This window comes from Scyliorhinus torazame, chromosome 7 (genome assembly GCF_047496885.1).
Source record: "Scyliorhinus torazame isolate Kashiwa2021f chromosome 7, sScyTor2.1, whole genome shotgun sequence".
NCBI classification, from domain to species: Eukaryota; Metazoa; Chordata; class Chondrichthyes; order Carcharhiniformes; family Scyliorhinidae; genus Scyliorhinus; species Scyliorhinus torazame.
This window is the reverse complement of record NC_092713.1, coordinates 293,584,186-293,604,292: the sequence shown is the minus strand read 5'-3', so window position 1 is coordinate 293,604,292 and position 20,107 is coordinate 293,584,186. Positions and strand designations below refer to the sequence as shown.

The 20,107-nt window shown below is 46.5% G+C and overlaps 1 protein-coding gene across 1 annotated transcript in view; it reads left to right on the top strand.

The window, feature by feature from the left end:
- Nucleotides 1-10,083, top strand: part of LOC140427099 (cationic amino acid transporter 2-like) — a 73,381-nt gene extending 63,298 nt beyond the window's left edge. The window contains exon 12 of the mRNA XM_072512614.1: nt 9,354-10,083. Within this exon, the coding sequence (XP_072368715.1) occupies nt 9,354-9,472 (119 nt within the window). The 3' untranslated portion in view covers nt 9,473-10,083. The remainder of the gene's footprint in view (nt 1-9,353) is intronic.
- Nucleotides 10,084-20,107: the final 10,024 nt, after the last annotated feature.

The following is a 20,107-nucleotide window of genomic DNA, read 5'->3' as shown; positions in this document are numbered from 1 at the left end:
ACACAGCGAATCCACCTAACCTGCACATCTTTGGACTATTGGAGGAAACCGGAGCACCCGGAGGAAACCCACGCAGACACGGGGAGAATGTGCAAACTCCACACAAACAGTGACCCGAGGCCGGAATTGAACCCGGGTCCCTGGAGCTGTGAGGCATCAGTGCTAACCACTGTGCCACCGTGAGACATTTCAAAGCACTTTGTGACCAGCGATGTACTTTTGAAGTCTTATGACTCGTATCAATCCGAAACATACAGCTGAATTAGCATGTTTTCAAAAGTAGATATGTGATAAATGACCAGATATTTAATTTCATTTATATTACTTAAGGGGATAAATATTGACCAGATCAACTGGTGGGAGGGGCATTGGGGGTGGGGGGGGGGGGGGGTGGGGGAGGTACTTCCCTTGGGCTCTGTTACATCCACCTGAGAGAACAGACAGGGTCTCAGTTTAACACTTTATCCAAAGTGGATTATTGATTTTCTGAAGAGGGGTTTGAAACCACAGCTTTTAATTCAGAGGCAGGAAAACAATCATTGGTGCCTTGTAAATAGTTTTACATTACCAACTCTGACCATTTCTAGCTTGAAATTGCAGTTACGGTCCAGTAGAGATCACAGTGCTTCAATCTGCATTTTACAATTAGTCTCCTGCCCCCCCAACTCAGGACCTCCCCAAGATGATGGTCGCTGCAGCAGTGTAATTAAGGCTGTAAGTGACACAAGGCCACTGATGTGTTTGGTGCTCTGGATCCGTGGAACACATACAGGCCACCAACACTTAAAATAGTGCAACACTATTTTATTAAGTTAGAAACTGTTGAACATACTTTCACTGTGGGTTAACACGATGTTAGATTAAACTAAAGACCTATGCCTGTCCGAACTAGTCTATGCACTCAGCACATGGTGAAGATCTGTGCTGTAAGCTCTGTCCTTCTAGGAGGCTGCATCCCGCGTGAGTGGGAACTCTGATGCCCCCTGTCTTTATAGTGAGTGTGCTCTAACTGGTGATTGGCTGCGGTGTTGTGTGTGTTGATTGGTCTTGCTGTGTGTCCATCAGTGTGTGTACTGGTGTATATTATGACATCCCCCTTTTATAAAAGAATGTATGTGTGTGGCAATAAATAATGTGTGGTGAGAATGTTCCTAACTACGTGTGGGGTGCGAAGACATATTTACAGGACTACGTACATGAGAACTAAGCTATTTACATGGGAAGGTGCCTGGTGCAGAGAAGCAGTATGCAACAAGAATAACGAGGTCAACACTATATACAAAGCAGGGAAATGATCAAACAAAGCAACAAAACAATTCAGAGAGTCTATAAGTCCGCAAAGTTCATAAATTAAGTCTCTGAGGTGGGCGACGAATTCTGGTTGACCGTCTCAAGGGTGGGTCGAGAGCCGCCGATTGAGGAGCGGGCTGGACTGTGTCAGAGTCAGGGGGATGCAGAATGACAGGGAGCTCCGCATAGTCCGTGGCAGGGTCAGCAGGAGGGCAAGGCGACAGTGGAGGATCACGTGGCGAGCGTGGAACGAGACAAAGGGCGTATCGATTGTGGCGCAGAATAGAGCCATCCGGTAGATGAACCAGGAACGAGCGGGGGGCCACCTGCTGAAGGACAACAGCGGTTGCAGACCAGCCACCATCCGGAAGATGGACGCGGACGTTGTTATCCGGAGCCAGAGCAGGGAGATCAGCTGCACGGGAGTCATGAGCCGCCTTGTGCTGTGCACGAGACAGCTGCATCCGGCGAAGGACTGGAACGTGGTCGAGGTCTGGGACATGGATGGTTGGCACCATCGTCCTCAGGGTACGACCCTTGAGTAACTGGGCTGGCGACAGGACAGTGGACAGTGGGGCGGAGCGATAGGCCAGCAAGGCAAGGTAGAAATCAGACCCAGCATCGGCAGCCTTGCATAGGAACCATTTGACTATATGTACTCCCTTCTCCGCTTTGCCGTTGGATTGGGGGTACAGGGGGACTGCATGTCACATGGGCAAAATTGTACCGCCTGGCAAAGTTGGACCACTCCTGGCTGGCGAAGCAGGGGTTATTGTCTGACATAACCGTGAGCGGGATGCCGTGTCGAGCAAAGGTTTCTTTACATGCACGAATGACTGCAGACGAGATGATGTCATGCAACCGAATCACCTCCAGGTAATTCGAAAAGTAGTTGACGATCAGGAAATAGTCTCTACCCAGCACGTGGAACAGATCGATGCCCACTTTGGTCCATGGTGACGTGACCAACTCATGAGGCTGCAGGGTCTCACGTGGTTGGGCCGGCTGGAAGCGTTGACAAGTGGGGAGTTGAGCACTGTGTTGGCTTTGTCCTCATTAACGCCGGGCCAGTACACTGCCTCTCGGGCCCGTCGGCGGCATTTTTCCACTCCAAGGTGGCCCTCATGTAGTTGTTCCAAGACAAGCTGGCGCATGCTATGCGGGATGACAATGCGGTCCAGTTTTAGAAGAACCCCGTCTACTACCGCCAGATCATCTCTGACATTATAGAACTGAGGACATTGGCCCTTTAGCCACCTGTCTGTTATGTGGCGCATGACACGGTGTAGCAAGGGGTCAGCCGTTGTCTCGCGGCGAATTTGGACGAGGCGTTCATCCGTGGCAGGTAGATTGGAAGCCGTGAATGCCACATGGGCGTCAACCTGTCAGACAAATCCCGCTGGGTTACATGGAGTGTTGAAATGAAATGAAATGAAATGAAAATCGCTTATTGTCACAAGTAGACTTCAAATTAAGTTACTGTGAAAAGCCCCTAGTCGCCACATTCCGGCGCCTGTTCGGGGAGGCCAGTACGGGAGGCCCTGGAGAGAGCATCAGCAACGATGAGGTCTTTGCCTGGGGTGTATACCAGCTGGAAGTCGTATCGCCGGAGCTTGAGAAGAATACGCTGGAGCGAGGCGTCATGTCGTTCAAGTCTTTCTGTATTTTATTGACCAGCGGGCGATGGTCGGTCTCGACGGTGAATTGAGGAAGTCCGTCGAAATAATCGTGAAACCTAACCACACCGGTCAGAAGGCCCTTTTCTATCTGCGCGTAGCGCTGCTCCGTGGGGGTCATGGCACGTGACGCATATGCAACGGGGGCCCATGATGAGGCCTCATTACGTTAAAGGAGCACAGCCCCAATGCCGGATTGACTGGCATCGGTCGAAAGTTTGGTCTCCTTTGCTGGATCAAAGAAAGCTGAGACCGGGGCCGTGGTCAGTTTTGATTTGAGTTCCCTCCATTCGTGCTCGTGGGCAGGGAGCCATTGGAGGTCTGTCGTCTGCCTGATCAGGTTCCTGAGAGCCGTGGTATGAGAGGCGAGGTTAGGGATAAATAACCTTCAAAAATTGACCATGCCCAGAAATCAGAGGACCACCTTCTTGTCCTCTAGTGTTTTCACAGATGTGATGGCAGCTACCTTGTCCGCATCCGGCTGCACACCCAATTGGGAGATGTGGTCCCCGAGGAACTTGAGTTCCGTCTGACCAAAAGAGCATTTGGCCCTGTTGAGGTGGAGGCCATGCTCATGTACACGTCTGAATATGCGCTGGAGGCGACTAACATGCTCCTGTGGAGTGGTGGAACAAATGGTTATGTCATCGACATAGACGCGAACACCTTCAATGCCTTCCATCATTTGTTCCATAATCCTATGGAACACTTCTGATGCAGATATGATCCCAAACGACATCCTGTTGTAACAATATCTGCCAAAGGGGGTATTAAATTTGCAAAGTTTCCTGCTGGATTTATCGAGCTGGATTTGCCAGAATCCTTTTGAGGCGTTGAGTTTGGTAAAGAGCTTGGCGCGAGCCATCTCAAATGTGAGCTCTTCACGCTTGGGAATTGGATAATGCTCCCTCATGATATTGCGATTTAGATCCTTGGGATCAATGCAAATTCTCAATTCGGCGGAAGGCTTTTTTACACATACCATGGAACTGACCCAGTCGGCCGGTTCCGTGACTTTGGAAATCACTCCTTGGTTCTGGAGGTCCTGCAGCTGCTGCTTGAGGCGGTCGTTAAGGGGTGCTGGGATCCTGCGAGGTGTGCACCACAGGCGTGGCATTCGGTTTTAATAAAATTTTGTAGGTGTGCGGGACCATGCCCATTCCCTCGAAGACGTCGTGGTACTGGTTGATAATGGCGTTGAGCTGCGCCCTGAAGTCAGTGTCCTGAAAGGCAGACACATCAGCAGGAGAGAGAGAGTGAACTCTCTGAACTAGGTTCAACAGCTTCCATGCCTGCGCGCCAAGCAGGGAGGCTTTCGAGGAGCCCACGATTTCAAAGGGAAGGATGGCTTTGCGTGACCTGTGCGTCACTTCAACTTGGCACGAGCCGCTGGCAGCAATGGCATTGCCATTATAATCTAATAGCTGGCAGGCTGATGGGAGGATGGCTGGTTTGACACAACGGCTTTGGAGGTCAGACTGCGCAATGAGATTGGTGGAGGCACCAGTGTCCAGGCGGAATCATATTTGGGACCGGTTGACCGTCAGGGTGGCACACCACTCATCGTCTGGATCGATGCTGTATACCAATAGAGCCTGGATTCTTTGTTTCGGGGACACCCTGTTTTTTGTAACGATACCGACCGAAAAGGCGCCTTCGGGTCCTCGGAGTCAATAACGGGTAGCAGGTCCGCATCGGACTCAGTGGCCATGAGTTGAATGGCCCGGACATTCCTGCGAGGTTGGCTGGAGCGATATGAGTTGGCAGGCTGAGCTGATCTGCATAAAGCACCATAGTGGCCAAGTTTGCCACATCTCAGGATCGGTACTTGGGACTATGATGTGGTGGCCATCACGGAAACTTGGATAGAAGAGGGGCAGAAATGGTTGTTGGAGGTCGCTGGTTATAGATGTTTCAATAAGATTAGGAAGGGTGGTAAAAGATGTGGGGGGGTGGCATTGTTAATTAGAGATAGTATAACAGCTGCAGAAAGGCAGTTCGAGGAGTATCTGCCTACTGAGGTAGTATGGATTGAAGTCAGAAATAGGAAAGGAGCAGTCACCTTGTCAGGAGTTTTCTATAGGCCCCCCAATAGTAGCAGAGATGTGGAGGAACAGATTGGGAAACAGATTTTGGAAAGGTGCAGAAGTCACAGGGTAGTAGTCATGGGTGACTTTAACTTCCCAAACATTGAGTGGAAACTCTTTAGATCAAATAGTTTGGATGAGGTGATGTTTGTGCAGTGTGTCCAGGAAGCTTTACTAACACAGTATGTAGATTGTCCGACCAGAGGGGAGGCAATATTGGATTTGGTACATGGTAATGAACCAGGGCAAGTGATAGATTTGTTAGTGGGGGAGCATTTTGGAGATAGTGACCACAATTCTGTGACTTTCACTTTAGTAATGGAGAGGGATAGGTGCGTGCAACAGGGCAAGGTTTACAATTGGGGGAAGGGTAAATACGATGTTGTCAGCCAAGAATTGAAGTGCATAAGTTGGGAACATAGGCTGTCAGGGAAGGACACAAGTGAAATGTGGAACTTGTTCAAGGAACAGGTACTACGTGTCCTTGATATGTATGTCCCTGTCAGGCAGGGAAGAGATAGTCGAGTGAGGGAACCATGGTTGACAAAAGAGGTTGAATGTCTTGTTAAGAGGAAAAAGGAGACTTATGTAAGGCGAAGGAAACAAGGTTCAGACAGGGCGTTGGAGGGATACAAGATAGACAGGAGTGAACTGAAGAAAGGGATTAGGAGAGCTAAGAGAGGGCATGAACAATCTTTGGTGGGTAGGATCAAGGAAAACCCCAAGGCCTTTTACACATATGTGAGAAATATGAGAATGACTAGAGCGAGGGTAGGTCCAATCAAGGACAGTAGCGGGAGATTGTGTATTGAGTCTGAAGAGATAGGAGAGGTCTTGAACGAGTACTTTTCTTCTGTATTTACAAATGAGAGGGACCATATTGTTGGAGAGGACAGTGTGAAACAGATTGGTAAGCTCGAGGAAATACTTGTTAGGAAGGAAGATGTGTTGGGCATTTTGAAAAACTTGAGGATAGACAAGTCCCCCGGGCCTGACGGGATGCCAAGGATTCTGTGGGAAGCAAGAGATGAAATTGCAGAGCCGTTGGCAATGATCTTTTCGTCCTCACTGTCAACAGGGGTGGTACCAGGGGATTGGAGAGTGGCGAATGTCGTGCCCCTGTTCAAAAAAGGGACTAGGAATAACCCTGGGAATTACAGGCCAGTTAGTCTTACTTCAGTGGTAGGCAAAGTAATGGAAAGAGTCCTGAAGGATAGGATTTCTGAGCACCTGGAAAGACACTGCTTGATTAGGGATAGTCAGCACGGAGTTGTGAGGGGTAGGTCTTGCCTTACAAGTCTTATTGAATTCTTTGAGGAGGTGACCAAGCATGTGGATAAAGGTAAAGCAGTGGATGTAGTGTACATGGATTTTAGTAAGGCATTTGATAAGGTTCCCCATGGTAGGCTTATGCAGAAAGTAAGGAGGCATGGGATAGTGGGAAATTTGGCCAGTTGGATAACGAACTGGCTAACCGATAGAAGTCAGAGAGTGGTGGTGGATGGCAAATATTCAGCCTGGATCCCAGTTACCAGTGGCGTACCGCAGGGATCAGTTCTGGGTCCTCTGCTGTTCGTGATTTTCATTAATGACTTGGATGAGGGAGTTGAAGGGTGGGTCAGTAAATTTGCAGATGATACGAAGATTGGTGGAGTTGTGGATAGTGAGGAGGGCTGTTGTCGGCCGCAAAGAGACATAGATAGGATGCAGAGCTGGGCTGAGAAGTGGCAGATGGAGTTTAACCCTGAAAAGTGTGAGGTTGTCCATTTTGGAAGGACAAATATGAATGCGGAATACAGGGTTAACGGTAGAGTTCTTGGCAATGTGGAGGAGCAGAGAGATCTTGGGGTCTATGTTCATACATCTTTGAAAGTTGCCACTCAAGTGGATAGAGCTGTGAAGAAGGCCTATGGTGTGCTAGCGTTCATTAACAGAGGGATTGAATTTAAGAGCCGTGAGGTGATGATGCAGCTGTACAAAACTTTGTTAAGGCCACATTTGGAGTACTGTGTACAGTTCTGGTCGCCTCATTTTTGGAAGGATGTGGAAGCTTTGGAAAAGGTGCAAAGGAGATTTACCAGGATGTTGCCTGGGATGGAGAGTAGGTCTTACGAGGAAAGGTTGAGGGTGCTAGGCCTTTTCTCATTAGAACGGAGAAGGATGAGGGGCGACTTGATAGAGGTTTATAAGATGATCAGGGGAATAGATAGAGTAGACAGTCAGAGACTTTTTCCCCAGGTGGAACAAAGCATTAGAAGGGGACATAAATTTAAGGTGAATGGTGGAAGATATAGGGGGGATGTCAGAGGTAGGTTCTTTACCCAGAGAGTAGTGGGGGCATGGAATGCACTGCCTGTGGAAGTAGTTGAGTCGGAAACATTAGGGACCTTCAAGCAGATATTGGATAGGTACATGGATTACGGTAGAATGATATAGTGTAGATTAATTTGTCCTTAAGGGCAGCACGGTAGCATTGTGGATAGCATAATTGCTTCACATCTCCAGGGTCCCAGGTTCGATTCCGGCTTGGGTCACTGTCTGTGCGGAGTCTGCACATCCTCCCCGTGTGTGCGTGGGTTTCCTCTGGGTGCTCCGGTTTCCTCCCACAGTCCAAAGATGTGCAGGTTAGGTGGATTGGCCATGATAAATTGCCCTTAGTGTCCAAAATTGCCCTTAGTGTTGGGTGGAGGTGTTGACCTTGGGTAGGGTGCTCTTTCCAAGAGCCGGTGCAGACTCAATGGGCCGAATGGCCTCCTTCTGCACTGTAAATTAAATGATAATCTATGATTAATCTAGGACAAAGGTTCTGCACAACATTGTGGGCCGAAGGGCCTGTTCTGTGCTGTATTTTTCTATGTTCTATGTTCAGGCATTGTCGGGATTTGGCAGGGCATTGCCGCTTTAAGTGGGCGGAGCCACAGTTGCCACACATTGTAGCGTCAGTACGTTCGCTGCACCACTGCGCATGCACAGTGCGGTCGTACGTGGTGCGCGCCTGCGCAGTACGTTCGTCAACGTCGCTGTCCCCTCGTTCGGTGCACACAAGCGCGGGAGTCCGCGAAAAGCTCGCGAAATGGCCGCCCTCATCCAGGCTGAGGCCCTGGAGTTGCTCGATTGCTTGGACCCATTCTGCCTCGTGGGGACCTTGCCGTGCCGTTTCAGCCGCTTGGATGTGGGAATACCGACTAGTGGCATGTTCGTGTAGCACGCAGGTCTCAATGGCGGTCACTAGGGTGAGCTGCTTTACTTTGAGGAGCTGCTGACGTAGGGGGTCCAACTGAACACCGAAAACGATCTGGTCGTGTATCATGGAGTCGGAGGCCCATAGCTACAGGACTGCGCAAGGATGCGGAGGTGGGTGAGAAATGACTGGAAAGGTTCATCCTTACCCTGCAAACGCCGTTGGAGTACATAGCGCTCGAAACTTTCATTCACCTCTCTGTTGCAGTGAGTGTCAAACTTGAGGAAGACCGTCTTGAATTTTGATTTATCTTCATCATCAGCAAAGCTGAGAGAATTGAAAATGTGGATGGCATGTTCCCCGGTCGTGGATAGGAAGAGAGCGATCTTCCTGGTGTCTGAGGCATCTTCCAGGTCTGTGGCTTCAAGGCAGAGCTGGAAGCGTTGTTTGAATATCTTCCAGTTGGCCCCCAGGTTACCGGTGATGCGGAGAGGCGGTGGCGGGTGGATGCTGTCCATTTTGCAGGATGACTGTATGCTGGTGGAAGGCAGATCACTTGCAGGTAGGTCTAAGAAGTTCTGATATCCCTCAACTCCTGGTATCATGATGTGTTGGGTGCTCTGGATCCGTGGAACACATACAGGCCACCAACACTTAAAATAGTTCAACACTATTTTATTAAGTTAGAAACTGTTGAACATACTTTCACCGTGGGTTAACACGATGTTAGATTAAACTAAAGACCTATGCCTGTCCTAACCAGTCTATGCACTCAGCACATGGTGAAGATCTGTGCTGAAAGCTGTAAGCTCTGTCCTTCTGGGAGGCTGCATCCCGAATGAGCGGGAACTCTGATGCCCCCTGTCTTTATAGTGAGTGTGCTCTAACTGGTGATTGGCTGCGGTGTTGTGTGTGTTGATTGGTCTTGCTGTGTGTCCATCAGTGTGTGTGTATCTGCACCATGATATACTGGTGTATATTATGACAGCCACGAGATCAACCCCTGTTTATGTTGGAAGGAGAGAGTTGAATTCAACTTCTTTGTTACTGGCAGACTGCCCCTTGACTAAACATTGACTTATTAATGTTGAAATGTAAACTTTTCCCATTATTTGACAGGTTTACTGATCTATTTTTGCTATGGCATTCGGCACAGTTTGGAAGGTCAGCATCATCGAGATTGTTCTCTCCCAAGTCCATTTGAAAATGCAAAGCCAGCTGAGGATGAAAGAGCTTAAGGAACCAATGACCTAACAAGGACAAGTCAATGATGACTACATCTCAGCAAACTGAGTATGATGGCAACACAGTTCCTTTACAAAAACAACAAATTCCGTTTCGAGTTTTTTCCTATATTCTGGTCTGGGTGGGTCAGCATTTATTGCCCATTCCTGAGGGCATTTAGGAGTCAACCACATTGCTGTGGGGGTCTAGAGTCACATGTGGGCCAGACCAGGTAAGGATGACAGATTTCCTTCCCTCAAGGACATTAGTTAACCAGATGGGTTTTACGACAATGGTTTCATGGTCATCTTTAGACTTTTAATTCCAAATTCTTATTGAATTCAAATCTGCCTTGGTGGGATTCAAACCCAGGTCCCCAGAGCATTTCCATGGATCGCTGGCTTATTAGTCCAGTGACAATACCACTACACCACTGCCTCCCCACAGAGTGTCCCAAATGCAGTTAACCACCCGCAAGGCTCTTCATAAGATTGTCGACAAACAAAATTTGATTATTAAATATTCAATGCCACTATCACAAAAATATTACACAAAAACCTAAGGTAAGAACTGTGCTGTAAGAGTTCTGCTCAATGCCACACAATAAAAAACCTAAGGCATAAAAGAGGGTTACTGTGCAAGGAGGATTCATTTGACTTTTTTTCGTTAATCGGCTAGTTTTGTTTTCTCAAAAAAGTCATTCTGTGGGCAAGGAACCTTCAGTGTTTTGTAAAGTCAATTCTGAAAGAACCATGGATCAATCAGCTTTCTCTTCAAAATTGACAGACTTGCGTGTAAAAATAGCAGCTTTCACAACCTCAGGATGGCTCATTGTAGTAATGTAGGAAATGCAACAACTAATTCTTGCATAGCAAGCTCCCACAAACAACCATGTGACAATGAGCTGTTAATCCGTTGTCGATCTATCGTAGGTGAGGGATAAACATTGGCCAGAACATCCCGGTTCTTCTTTGATATTGTTATGATCCCACCTGCTTTAATACCGGACAAGTCAGATGCCAGTGTGAAACATATCTTGATAGATCCTAACTTTTCATGCAGAAATCACAGAGAAAAGTTACTGAACAAATTCATAGGAGTCTGCTGGTGAACTTTTGATACAAAGAATAAAATATTTATTAAAACAAGAAAATATTACACCAGACAAAAGGTTGGAAAGATCTCAACACAAGGAGACGATTCAAATTCCCATTGTTCCTTTACCACTGCAATATCTTTACAGACACAGTACAGTGAAGAGTTACTATTAGCTTGACAGAAAGGCTTCTCACTTGGGACTGGCACAGTTGCAAACGTTTTTCTCCTGGTAAATTCTTGACTATTCACTTGATGGTTCTCACCCAATTTGGATCTCTCCTCGAAATTCACTGTTTCTTCAGCTGCAGAGCAAACCAATTAATTTGCTAAACTCAGTCTTCCAGAGGCACCTCCTCTAAACTGATCACTTTACTGAATCCCATTAATGATTATTCAACTTGGGCAGCACGGTGGCGCAGTGGTTAGCACTGCTGTCTCATGCCGCCAAGGACCCGAGTTCGATCCCAGCCGTGGGTCTCTGTCGTGTGGTGTTTGCACATTCTCCCTGTGTCTGCGCGGGTCTCACCCCCAAAACCGAAAAAGAAACGCAAAGCAGGGGAATTGGTCACGCTAAATTGCCCCTTAATTGGAAAAAAAAGAATTGGGTACTATAAATTTAAAAAAAGATTATTCAATTAACTACTGTCCCACTAGCCTTGCAGTTTTTTTTTTCAGAGAGCTTACAAGCTTCTCACTCTGACACTCACATTGAATGCTAAACTGCCTCGGCTCCTGTCTTTTCTGTGTCAGTGTCCCCGAATCACTGTCGCTACAGTGATTCAGGGACGTTTCCACTTTTTTTCCAGAATCACTGAACTTTCAACCGCTTATAACTCATCTTTTTTACTTCAGGGATTGTAAACCTCATTAAAATGTACATATACAAATAAATCCAATGGACAAGATCCTTTTAGTCATAGGCCTATCCAAATACCCATGTACCACGGTTTATAAACAAAACCTACATGAAACTGAAACCATTTTTATCTTTTTTCACACACAACTACAACTTATAATTATACATTGTTTACAACAATATATTGCCATGGCCGTTATATCCACCATCTAAAAGACAGCAGCTCAACAGAGCAGCACAGGAACATCAGCTTAGATGTTTTCCTCAAGTTTCTAGCGTGGGATTGAACCTGAAACATAGTGAGCAGGATCCGCCATCCTGCCGCACCTGCTTTCTGCTACGGCGCGCCCCCGCCGGCAGCGGGATTCTCTGTCCCACCAGCCAGCCCATGGGTTTCCCATTGTGGGTACCCCATACCATCGGGAAATCTGCGGACGTGGTGAAATGGAGGATCCTGTCGACGGAGAATCCAGCTCACTGAATCAGCAGTGATAGCACGACCAACTGAGCTACAGATGATATGGCATAAGCCGCATCTATTGAATTTTGACAAAATGATGGTGTGCATTTACTCAGAGCTAGTCAAACACTTTCTCGGGTAGGTTGACTTCCGATTTGAGTGAGGCCACAAAAGGTGGATTCACACCACTCTTCGAGGTTTGCTCAACAGTGTCAATAAATCCACAAAGGAGAAGTACTGAGAACCTAGGCTACATTCTGGGACCCTCCAGTACATGGCAATGGCACTTGTTGTAGTAACATAGAAAATATGAGGAGAGTAGACCATTCAACCCATCGAGCCTGCTGCGCCATTCAATGTGATGATGGCTGATTCTCTATCTCAACACCACACTCCTGCTCTCTCCCCATATCACTTGATGCCTTTAATGTCTAGGAATCTATCTATTTATTTCTTAAATACACTCAGTGACTTGTCGTCCACAGCCTTATGGGACAGAGAATTCCACTGTTTCATCACCCTCTGAGAGTGGAGGTTTCTCTTCATCTCAGTCTCAAATGGCCTACTCCATATCTGGAGACAGTGACCCTTGTTCCTTGCATCCAGTCTGTCCAGTCCTGTCAAATTTTTATACATTTCAATGAGATCCCTTCTTATTCTTCTAAATTCTAGTGAATTAAGGCTGAGTCAACCCGATCTCTCCTCATACAACAAACAAATCATCCCAGGAATTAGTCTGGTGAATTCTCACTGCACTCCCTCTGTGGCACGCATATCCTTTCTTATGGAGGAGTCCAAAACTGCACACAATACTCCAGATATGGTCTCACCAAAGCCCTGTACAGCTGCAATAAGACAACCTTGCTTCTGTACTCAGGTTCTCTTGCAATGAAGTCCAGCATACTGCTTGCTGCACCTGCATACTTGGGCGAAATTCTCCCCCAACGGCGCGATGTCCGCCGACTGGCGCCAAACACGGCGCCAATCAGTCGGGCATCGCGCTGGCCCAAAGGTGCGGAATGCTCCGCATCTTTGGCAGCCTAGCCCCAACATTGAGGGGCTAGGCCGACGCCGGAGGGATTTCCGGCCCCGCCAGCTGGCGGAAATGGCGTTTGTTGCCCCGCCAGCTGGCGCGGAAATGCGGCGCATGGGCGGGAGCGTCAGCGGCCGCTGACAGTTTCCCGGCGCATGCGCAGGAGCGTCAGCGGCCGCTGTCAGTTTCCCACGCATGCGCAGTGGGGAGAGTCTCTTCCGCCTCCGCCATGGTGGAGGCCGTAGCGGAGGCGGAAGGGAAAGAGTGCCCCCACAGCACAGGCCCGCCCGCGGATCGGTGGGCCCTGATCGCGGGCCAGGCCACCGTGGGGGCACCCCCCGGGGTCAGATCGCCCCGCGCCCCCCCCAGGACCCCGGAGCCCGCCCATGCCGCCTGGTCCCGCCGGTAAATACCAGGTTTGATTTACGCCGGCGGGACAGGCAATTTCTGGGCGGGACTTCGGCCCATCCGGGCCGGAGAATCCAGCGGGGGGTCCCGCCAACCGGCGCGGCCCGATTCCCGCCCCCGCCCAATCTCCGGTACCGGAGACTTTGGCGGGGGTGGGGGCGGGATTCACGGCGATCTACGGCCATTCTCCGACCCGGCGGGGGGGGTCGGAGAATGACACCCCTTGTGTTCAATGAATGGTGCACAAAAACAGGCATGTCCCTTTGTACATCAAAATTTCCCAATCTGTCACCATTTAAATAATACTCTCCTATAACTTCACACTTCTCCACGTTATACTGCATCTGCCGTGTAATTGCCTCAATCGCCTTGAAGCCTCTTTACAGCCTCCTCACCACTCAATTTCTTTATATTTTATATAAATATATTTATCCAGTATTAAAATAGTTCAAGTAGAATTATAAGTAATAATGTTAAGCACAATAGACTTTTTTCCTCTAAGATTTCATATTGTATCCTGTACAAAAATAAATAGCATTACTCTAGGCATTGACAGGGGTGCATTTATATGTTTGTGTTTATGAACTGCAACCACAAGTGCCTGGTCTCTACACCTCATGAACAGACTTAAGATTTTCATCTGTCAATGGATCAATTGGTTACCGTTTTCTGTCACTGCTGACATTTCTGAAATATTTACACCGGGTTCATGTGGTGTGTTCAGATAGAATACTGTCCTTTCACCCCTGGGCTCTGTTGGTGACAAGTAGAGCTGTCATCCATTCTCAGATCTCAATGAGCTTGGGCGCTCTCAACTATAATGTGTATTCACTTAAGAGTGCACAATATTACAACAACCTTTGATGCTAATGGCACTCTTAGTATTTTGGTCCTATTTTAAAATTATTTATTGCCAGGTTAACATAAAAACATGTTCCGACTTCCCCCCTCAAGGGAAAGGCAGATGGCCTCCTCACCAAGAAGCATTTGAGACCAGTTGCTGGTTACTCAATGGATAAGGAGAATTCAACATTCACAAATTGGTGCTGTAATGTTTTGGATTACTGCTTTTTATTCCTCATATTAGTGCAGCATGATGGAACAATTATGATGAAATAAATAGTTTGATGTTGAGACTTTTTCAAGCAGAATGGTTCATTTGAATCTTACATCAAATGTAATTTGTGTTGCTCATCATGAAACCCCCACCCCCCCAAAAATGCAACAAGCAACATTAATTTCAGACGTAAAAATGGTGCATGAGCAAAGTAATTTCAACACTGAAAAATGTTTTACTAAATTGCACTGAAGTTGAGATCACATTATTACAGCAACAATAACTAACATTGATTGATTGATTGCCACAAGTACGAAGTACAGTTAAAAACATTTTTCTGCGCGCAACACAGTATGTACACAGTAGGAAAAAATAATAATTGACAAAGAACATCGACAAACAGTATTTGGTACAGTGCGGAATAAGGGTCAAACAAAGCAAATACATGAGCAAGAGCAGCATCGTGAATAGTGTTCTTACAGGGAACAGATCAGTCCGAGCGAGGTTCATTGAGGAGTCTAGAATCTGTGGGGAACATGTACATTCAACAATGAATGCCAGTGAATGAATGTCAGTGCATGAATATCAGTGAATGAATATCAGTGAATGAATATCAGTGAATGAATGTGAGTGAATGAATATGAATGAATGAGTATCAGTGAATGAATATCAGTGAATGAATATCAGGAATGAATGTGAGTGAATGAATGTGAGTGAATGAATATGACTGAATGAATATCAGTGAATGAATATGAGTGAATGAATGTGAGTGAATGAATGTGAGTGAAGGAAGATGAGTGAATGAATGTGAGTGAATCAATATGAGTGAATGAATATGAGTGAATGAATATCAGTGAATAAATGTGAGTGAATGAATATCAGTGAATGAATATCAGCGAATGAAAATGAGTGAATGAATATCAGTGAATGGATGTCAGTGAATGAATATCAGGAATGAATGTGAGTGAATGAATATGAGTGAATGAATATGAGTGAATGAATATCAATGAATGAATATCAGTGAATGAATGTGAGTGAATGAATATGAATGAATGAATATCAGTGAATGAATATCAGGAATGAATGTGAGTGAATGAATATGAGTGAATGAAGATGAGTGAATGAATATCAGTGAATGAATATGAGTGAATGAATGTGAGTGAATGAATATGAGTGAATGAATGTGAGTGAATGAATATCAGTGAATGAATGTGAGTGAATGAATGTGAGTGAATGAATATCAGTGAATGAATGTGAGTGAATGAATGTGAGTGAATGAATATCAGTGAACAAATATAAGTGAATGAATATGAGTGAATGAATATCAGTGAATGAATGTGAGTGAATGAATGTGAGTGAATGAATATCAGTGAATGAATGTGAGTGAATGAATATCAGTGAACAAATATAAGTGAATGAATGTGAGTGAATGAATATCAGTGAACAAATATAAGTGAATGGATGTGAGTGAATGCATATCAGTGAATGAATATCAGCGAATGAATATCAGTGAATGAATATCAGTAAATGAATGTTAGTGAATGAAAATCAGTTAGTGAATATCAGTGAATGAATGTCAGTGAATGAATATCAGTGAATGATTATGAGTGAATGAATATCAGGGAGTGAATATCAGTGAATGAATATGAGTGAATGAATTGCATTGGATTGGATTTGTTTATTGTCACGTGTACCGAGGTACAGTGAAAAGTACTTTTCTGCGAGCAGCTCAACAGATCATTAAATACATGGGAAGAAAGGGAAGAAAAGAAAATACATAATAGGCCAACACAACTATACAATGTAACTACATAAGCACTGGCATCAGATGACGCATACAGGGTGTAGTGTTAATGAGGTCAGTCCATAAGAGGGTCATTTAGGAGTCTGGTGACAGTGGGGAAGAAGCTGTTTTTGAGTCTGTTTGTGCGTGTTCTCAGACTTCTGTATCTCCTGCCCGATGGAAGAAGTTGGAAGAATGGGTAAGCCGGGTGGGAGGGTTCTTTGATTATGCTGCCCGCTTTTCCCAGGCAGCAGGAGGTGTAGATGGAGTCAATGGATGGGAGGCAGGTTCGTGTGATGGACTCTCTGAAGTTTCTTGCGGTCCTGGGCCGAGCAGTTGCCATACCAGGCTGTGATGCAGCCCGATAGGATGCTTTCTATGGTGCATCTGTAAAAGTTGGTAAGGGTTAATGTGGACATGCCGAATTTCCTTAGTTTCCTGAGGAAGTATAGGCGCTGTTGTGCTTTCTTGGTGGTAGCGTCGACGTGGGTGGACCAGGACAGATTTTTGGAGATGTGCACCCCTAGGAATTTGAAACTGCTAACCATCTCCACCTTGGCCCCGTTGATGCTGACAGGGGTGTGTGCAGTACTTTGCTTCCTGAAGTCAATGACCAGGCTCTCTAGTTTTGCTGGCATTGAGGGAGAGATTGTTGTCGCTACACCACTCCACTAGGTTCTCTATCTCCCGCCTGTATTCTGACTCGTCGTTATTCGAGATCCGGCCCACTATGGTCGTATCGTCAGCAAACTTGCAGATGGAGTTAGAACATAGAACATAGAACATTACAGCGCAGTACAGGCCCATCGGCCCTCGATGTTGCGCCGACCTGTGAAACCACTCTCAAGCCCATCTACACTATTCCCTTATCGTCCGTATGTCTATCCAATGACCATTTGAATGCGCTTAGTGTTGGCGAGTCCACTACTGTGCAGGCAGTGCATTCCATGCCCTTACTACTCTCTGAGTAAAGAACCTACTTCTGACATCTGTCCTATATCTATCTCCCCTCAATTTAAAGCTATGTCCCCTCGTGCTAGACATCACCATCCGAGGAAAAAGGCTCTCGCTGTCCACCCTATCCAATCCTCTGATCATCTTGTCTGCCTCCATTAAGTCACATCTTAACCTTCTTCTCTCTAACGAAAACAGCCTCAAGTCCCTCAGCCTTTACTCATAAGATCTTCCCTCCATACCAGGCAACATTCTGGTAAATCTCCTCTGCACCCTTTCCAATGTTTCCACATCCTTCCTATAATGTGGCGACCAGAATTGCACGCAATACTCTAAATGCGGCCGCACCAGAGTTTTGTACAGCTGCAACATGACCTCATGGCTCCGAAACTTAATCCCTCTACCAATAAAAGCTACCACACAGTAGCCTTCTTAACAACCCTCTCAACCTGGGTGGCAACTTTCAGGGATCTATGTACATGGACACCGAGATCTCTCTGCTCATCCACACTGCCAAGAATCTTACCATTAGCCCAGTACTCTGTCTTCCTGTTATTCCTTCCAAAATGAATCACCTCACACTTTTCAGCATTCAACTACATTTGCTACCTCTCAGCCGAGCGCTGCAGCTTATCTATGTCCCTCCGTAACTTGTAACATCCTTCCGCACTGTCCACAACTCCACCGACTTTAGTGTCATCTGCAAATTTACTCACCCATCCTTCTACGCCCTCCTCCAGGTCATTTATAAAAATGACAAACAGCAGTGGCCCCAAAACAGATCCTTGTGGTACACCACTAGTAACTGGACTCCAGTCTGAACATTTCCCATCAACCACCACCCTTTGTCTTCTTCCAGCAAGCCAATTTCTGATCCAAACTGCTAAATCACCCTGAATCCCATGCCTCCGTGTTTTCTGCAGTGGCCTACCATGGGGAACCTTATCAAACGCTTTACTGAAATCCATCTACACCACATCAACTGCTTTACCCTCATCCACCTGTTTGGTCACCTTCTCAAAGAACTCAATAAGGTTTGTGAGGCACGACCTACCCTTCACAAAACCGTATTGACTATCTCTAATCAAATTATTCCTTTCCAGATGATTATACATCCTATCTCTTATAAACCTTTCCAAGATTTTGCCAACAACAGAAATAGGGCTCACAGGTCTATAGTTACCGGGGTTGTCTCTACTCCCCTTCTTGAACAAGGGGACAACATTTGTTATCCTCCAGTCTTCTGGCACTATTCCTGTAGACAAAGATGACTTAAAGATCAAAGCCAAAGGCTCGGCAATCTCCTCCCTAGCTTCCCAGAGAATCCTAGGATAAATCCCATCCGGCCCAGGATACTTATCTATTTTCACACTTTCCTGAATTTCTAACACCTCCTCCTTACGAACCTTAAGCCCTTCTAGTCTAGTAGCCTGAATCTCAGTATTCTCCTTGACAACATTGTCTTTTTCCTGTGTGAATACTGACAAAAAATATTCATTTAGCACCTCTCCAATTTCCTCGGACTCCAAGCACAACTTCACACTACTGTCCTTGACTGGCCCTACTCTTACCCTAGTCATTCGTTTATTCCTGACATATCTATAGAAAGCTTTAGGGTTATCCTTGATCCTACCTGCCAAAGACTTCTCATGTACCCTCCTGGCTCTTCTTAGTTCTCTCTTTAGGTCCTTCTTAGCTAACCTGTAACTCTCGAGCGCCCTAACTGAACCTTCATGTCTCATCTTTACATAAGCCTCCTTCTTCCTCTTGGCAAGTGTTTCGACTGCTTTAGTAAACCACGGTTCCCTTGCTCGACCACTTCCTCCCTGCCTGACAGGTACATACTTATCAAGGACACGCAGTAGCTGTTCCTTCAACAAGCTCCACATTTCCATTGTGCCCATCCCCTACAGTTTTCCTCTCCATCCGATGCATCCTAAGTCTTGCCTCATCGCATCATAATTGCCCAGATATAGCTCTTGCCCTGCGGTATATATCTATCCCTTTCCATCACTAAAGTAAACTTAATCGAATTGTGGTCACTATCACGAAAGTGCTCACCTACCTCCAAATCTAACACCTGTCCTGGTTCATTACCCAGTACCAAATCCAATATGGCCTCGCCTCACGATGGCCTATCTACATACTGTGTCAGGAAACCCTCCTGCACACATTGGACAAAAACAGACCCATCTAAAGTATTCGAACTATAGCGTTTCCAGTCAATATTTGGAAAGTTAAAGTCCCCCATAACAACTACCCTGTTGCTTTCGCTCCTATCCAGAATCATCTTTGCAATCCTTTCCTTTACATCTCTGGAACTATTCGGAGGCCTATAGAAAACCCCTAACAGGGTGATCGCTCCTTTCTTGTTTCTAACCTCAGCCCATACTACCTCAGTAGACGAGTCCTCATCAGACGTCCTTTCTGCCACTGTAATACTGACCTTGACTAACAATGCCACCCTCCCCCTCTTTTACCACCCTCCCTGAGCTTACTGAAATATCTAAACCCCGGCACCTGCAACAACCATTCCTGTCCCTGCTCTATCCATGTCTCCGAAATGGCCACAACATCGAAGTCCCAGGTACCAACCCAGGCCGCAAGTTCACCCACCAAGTTGGGACCAAGTTTTGCCACGCAGTCGTGTGTGTACAGGGAGTAGAGTAGGGGGCTAAGTACGCAGCTTTGCAGGGCCCCGGTGTTAAGGACTATTGTGGAGGAGGTGTTGTTGTTGATTCTTACTAATTGTGGTCTGTTGGTCAGAAAATCGAGGATCCAGTTGCAGAGTGGGGAGCCAAGTCCTAAGTTTTAGAGCTTTGATATGAGCTTGGCTGGGATTATGGTGTTGAAGGCGGAGCTGTAGTCAATAAATAGGAGTCTGATGTAGGAGTCCTTGTTTTCAAGATGCTCTAGGGATGAGTGTAGGGCCAGGGAAAAGGCGTCTGATGTGGACCAGTTGAAGCGGTATGCAAATTGCAGTGGATCAAGGCGTTCTGG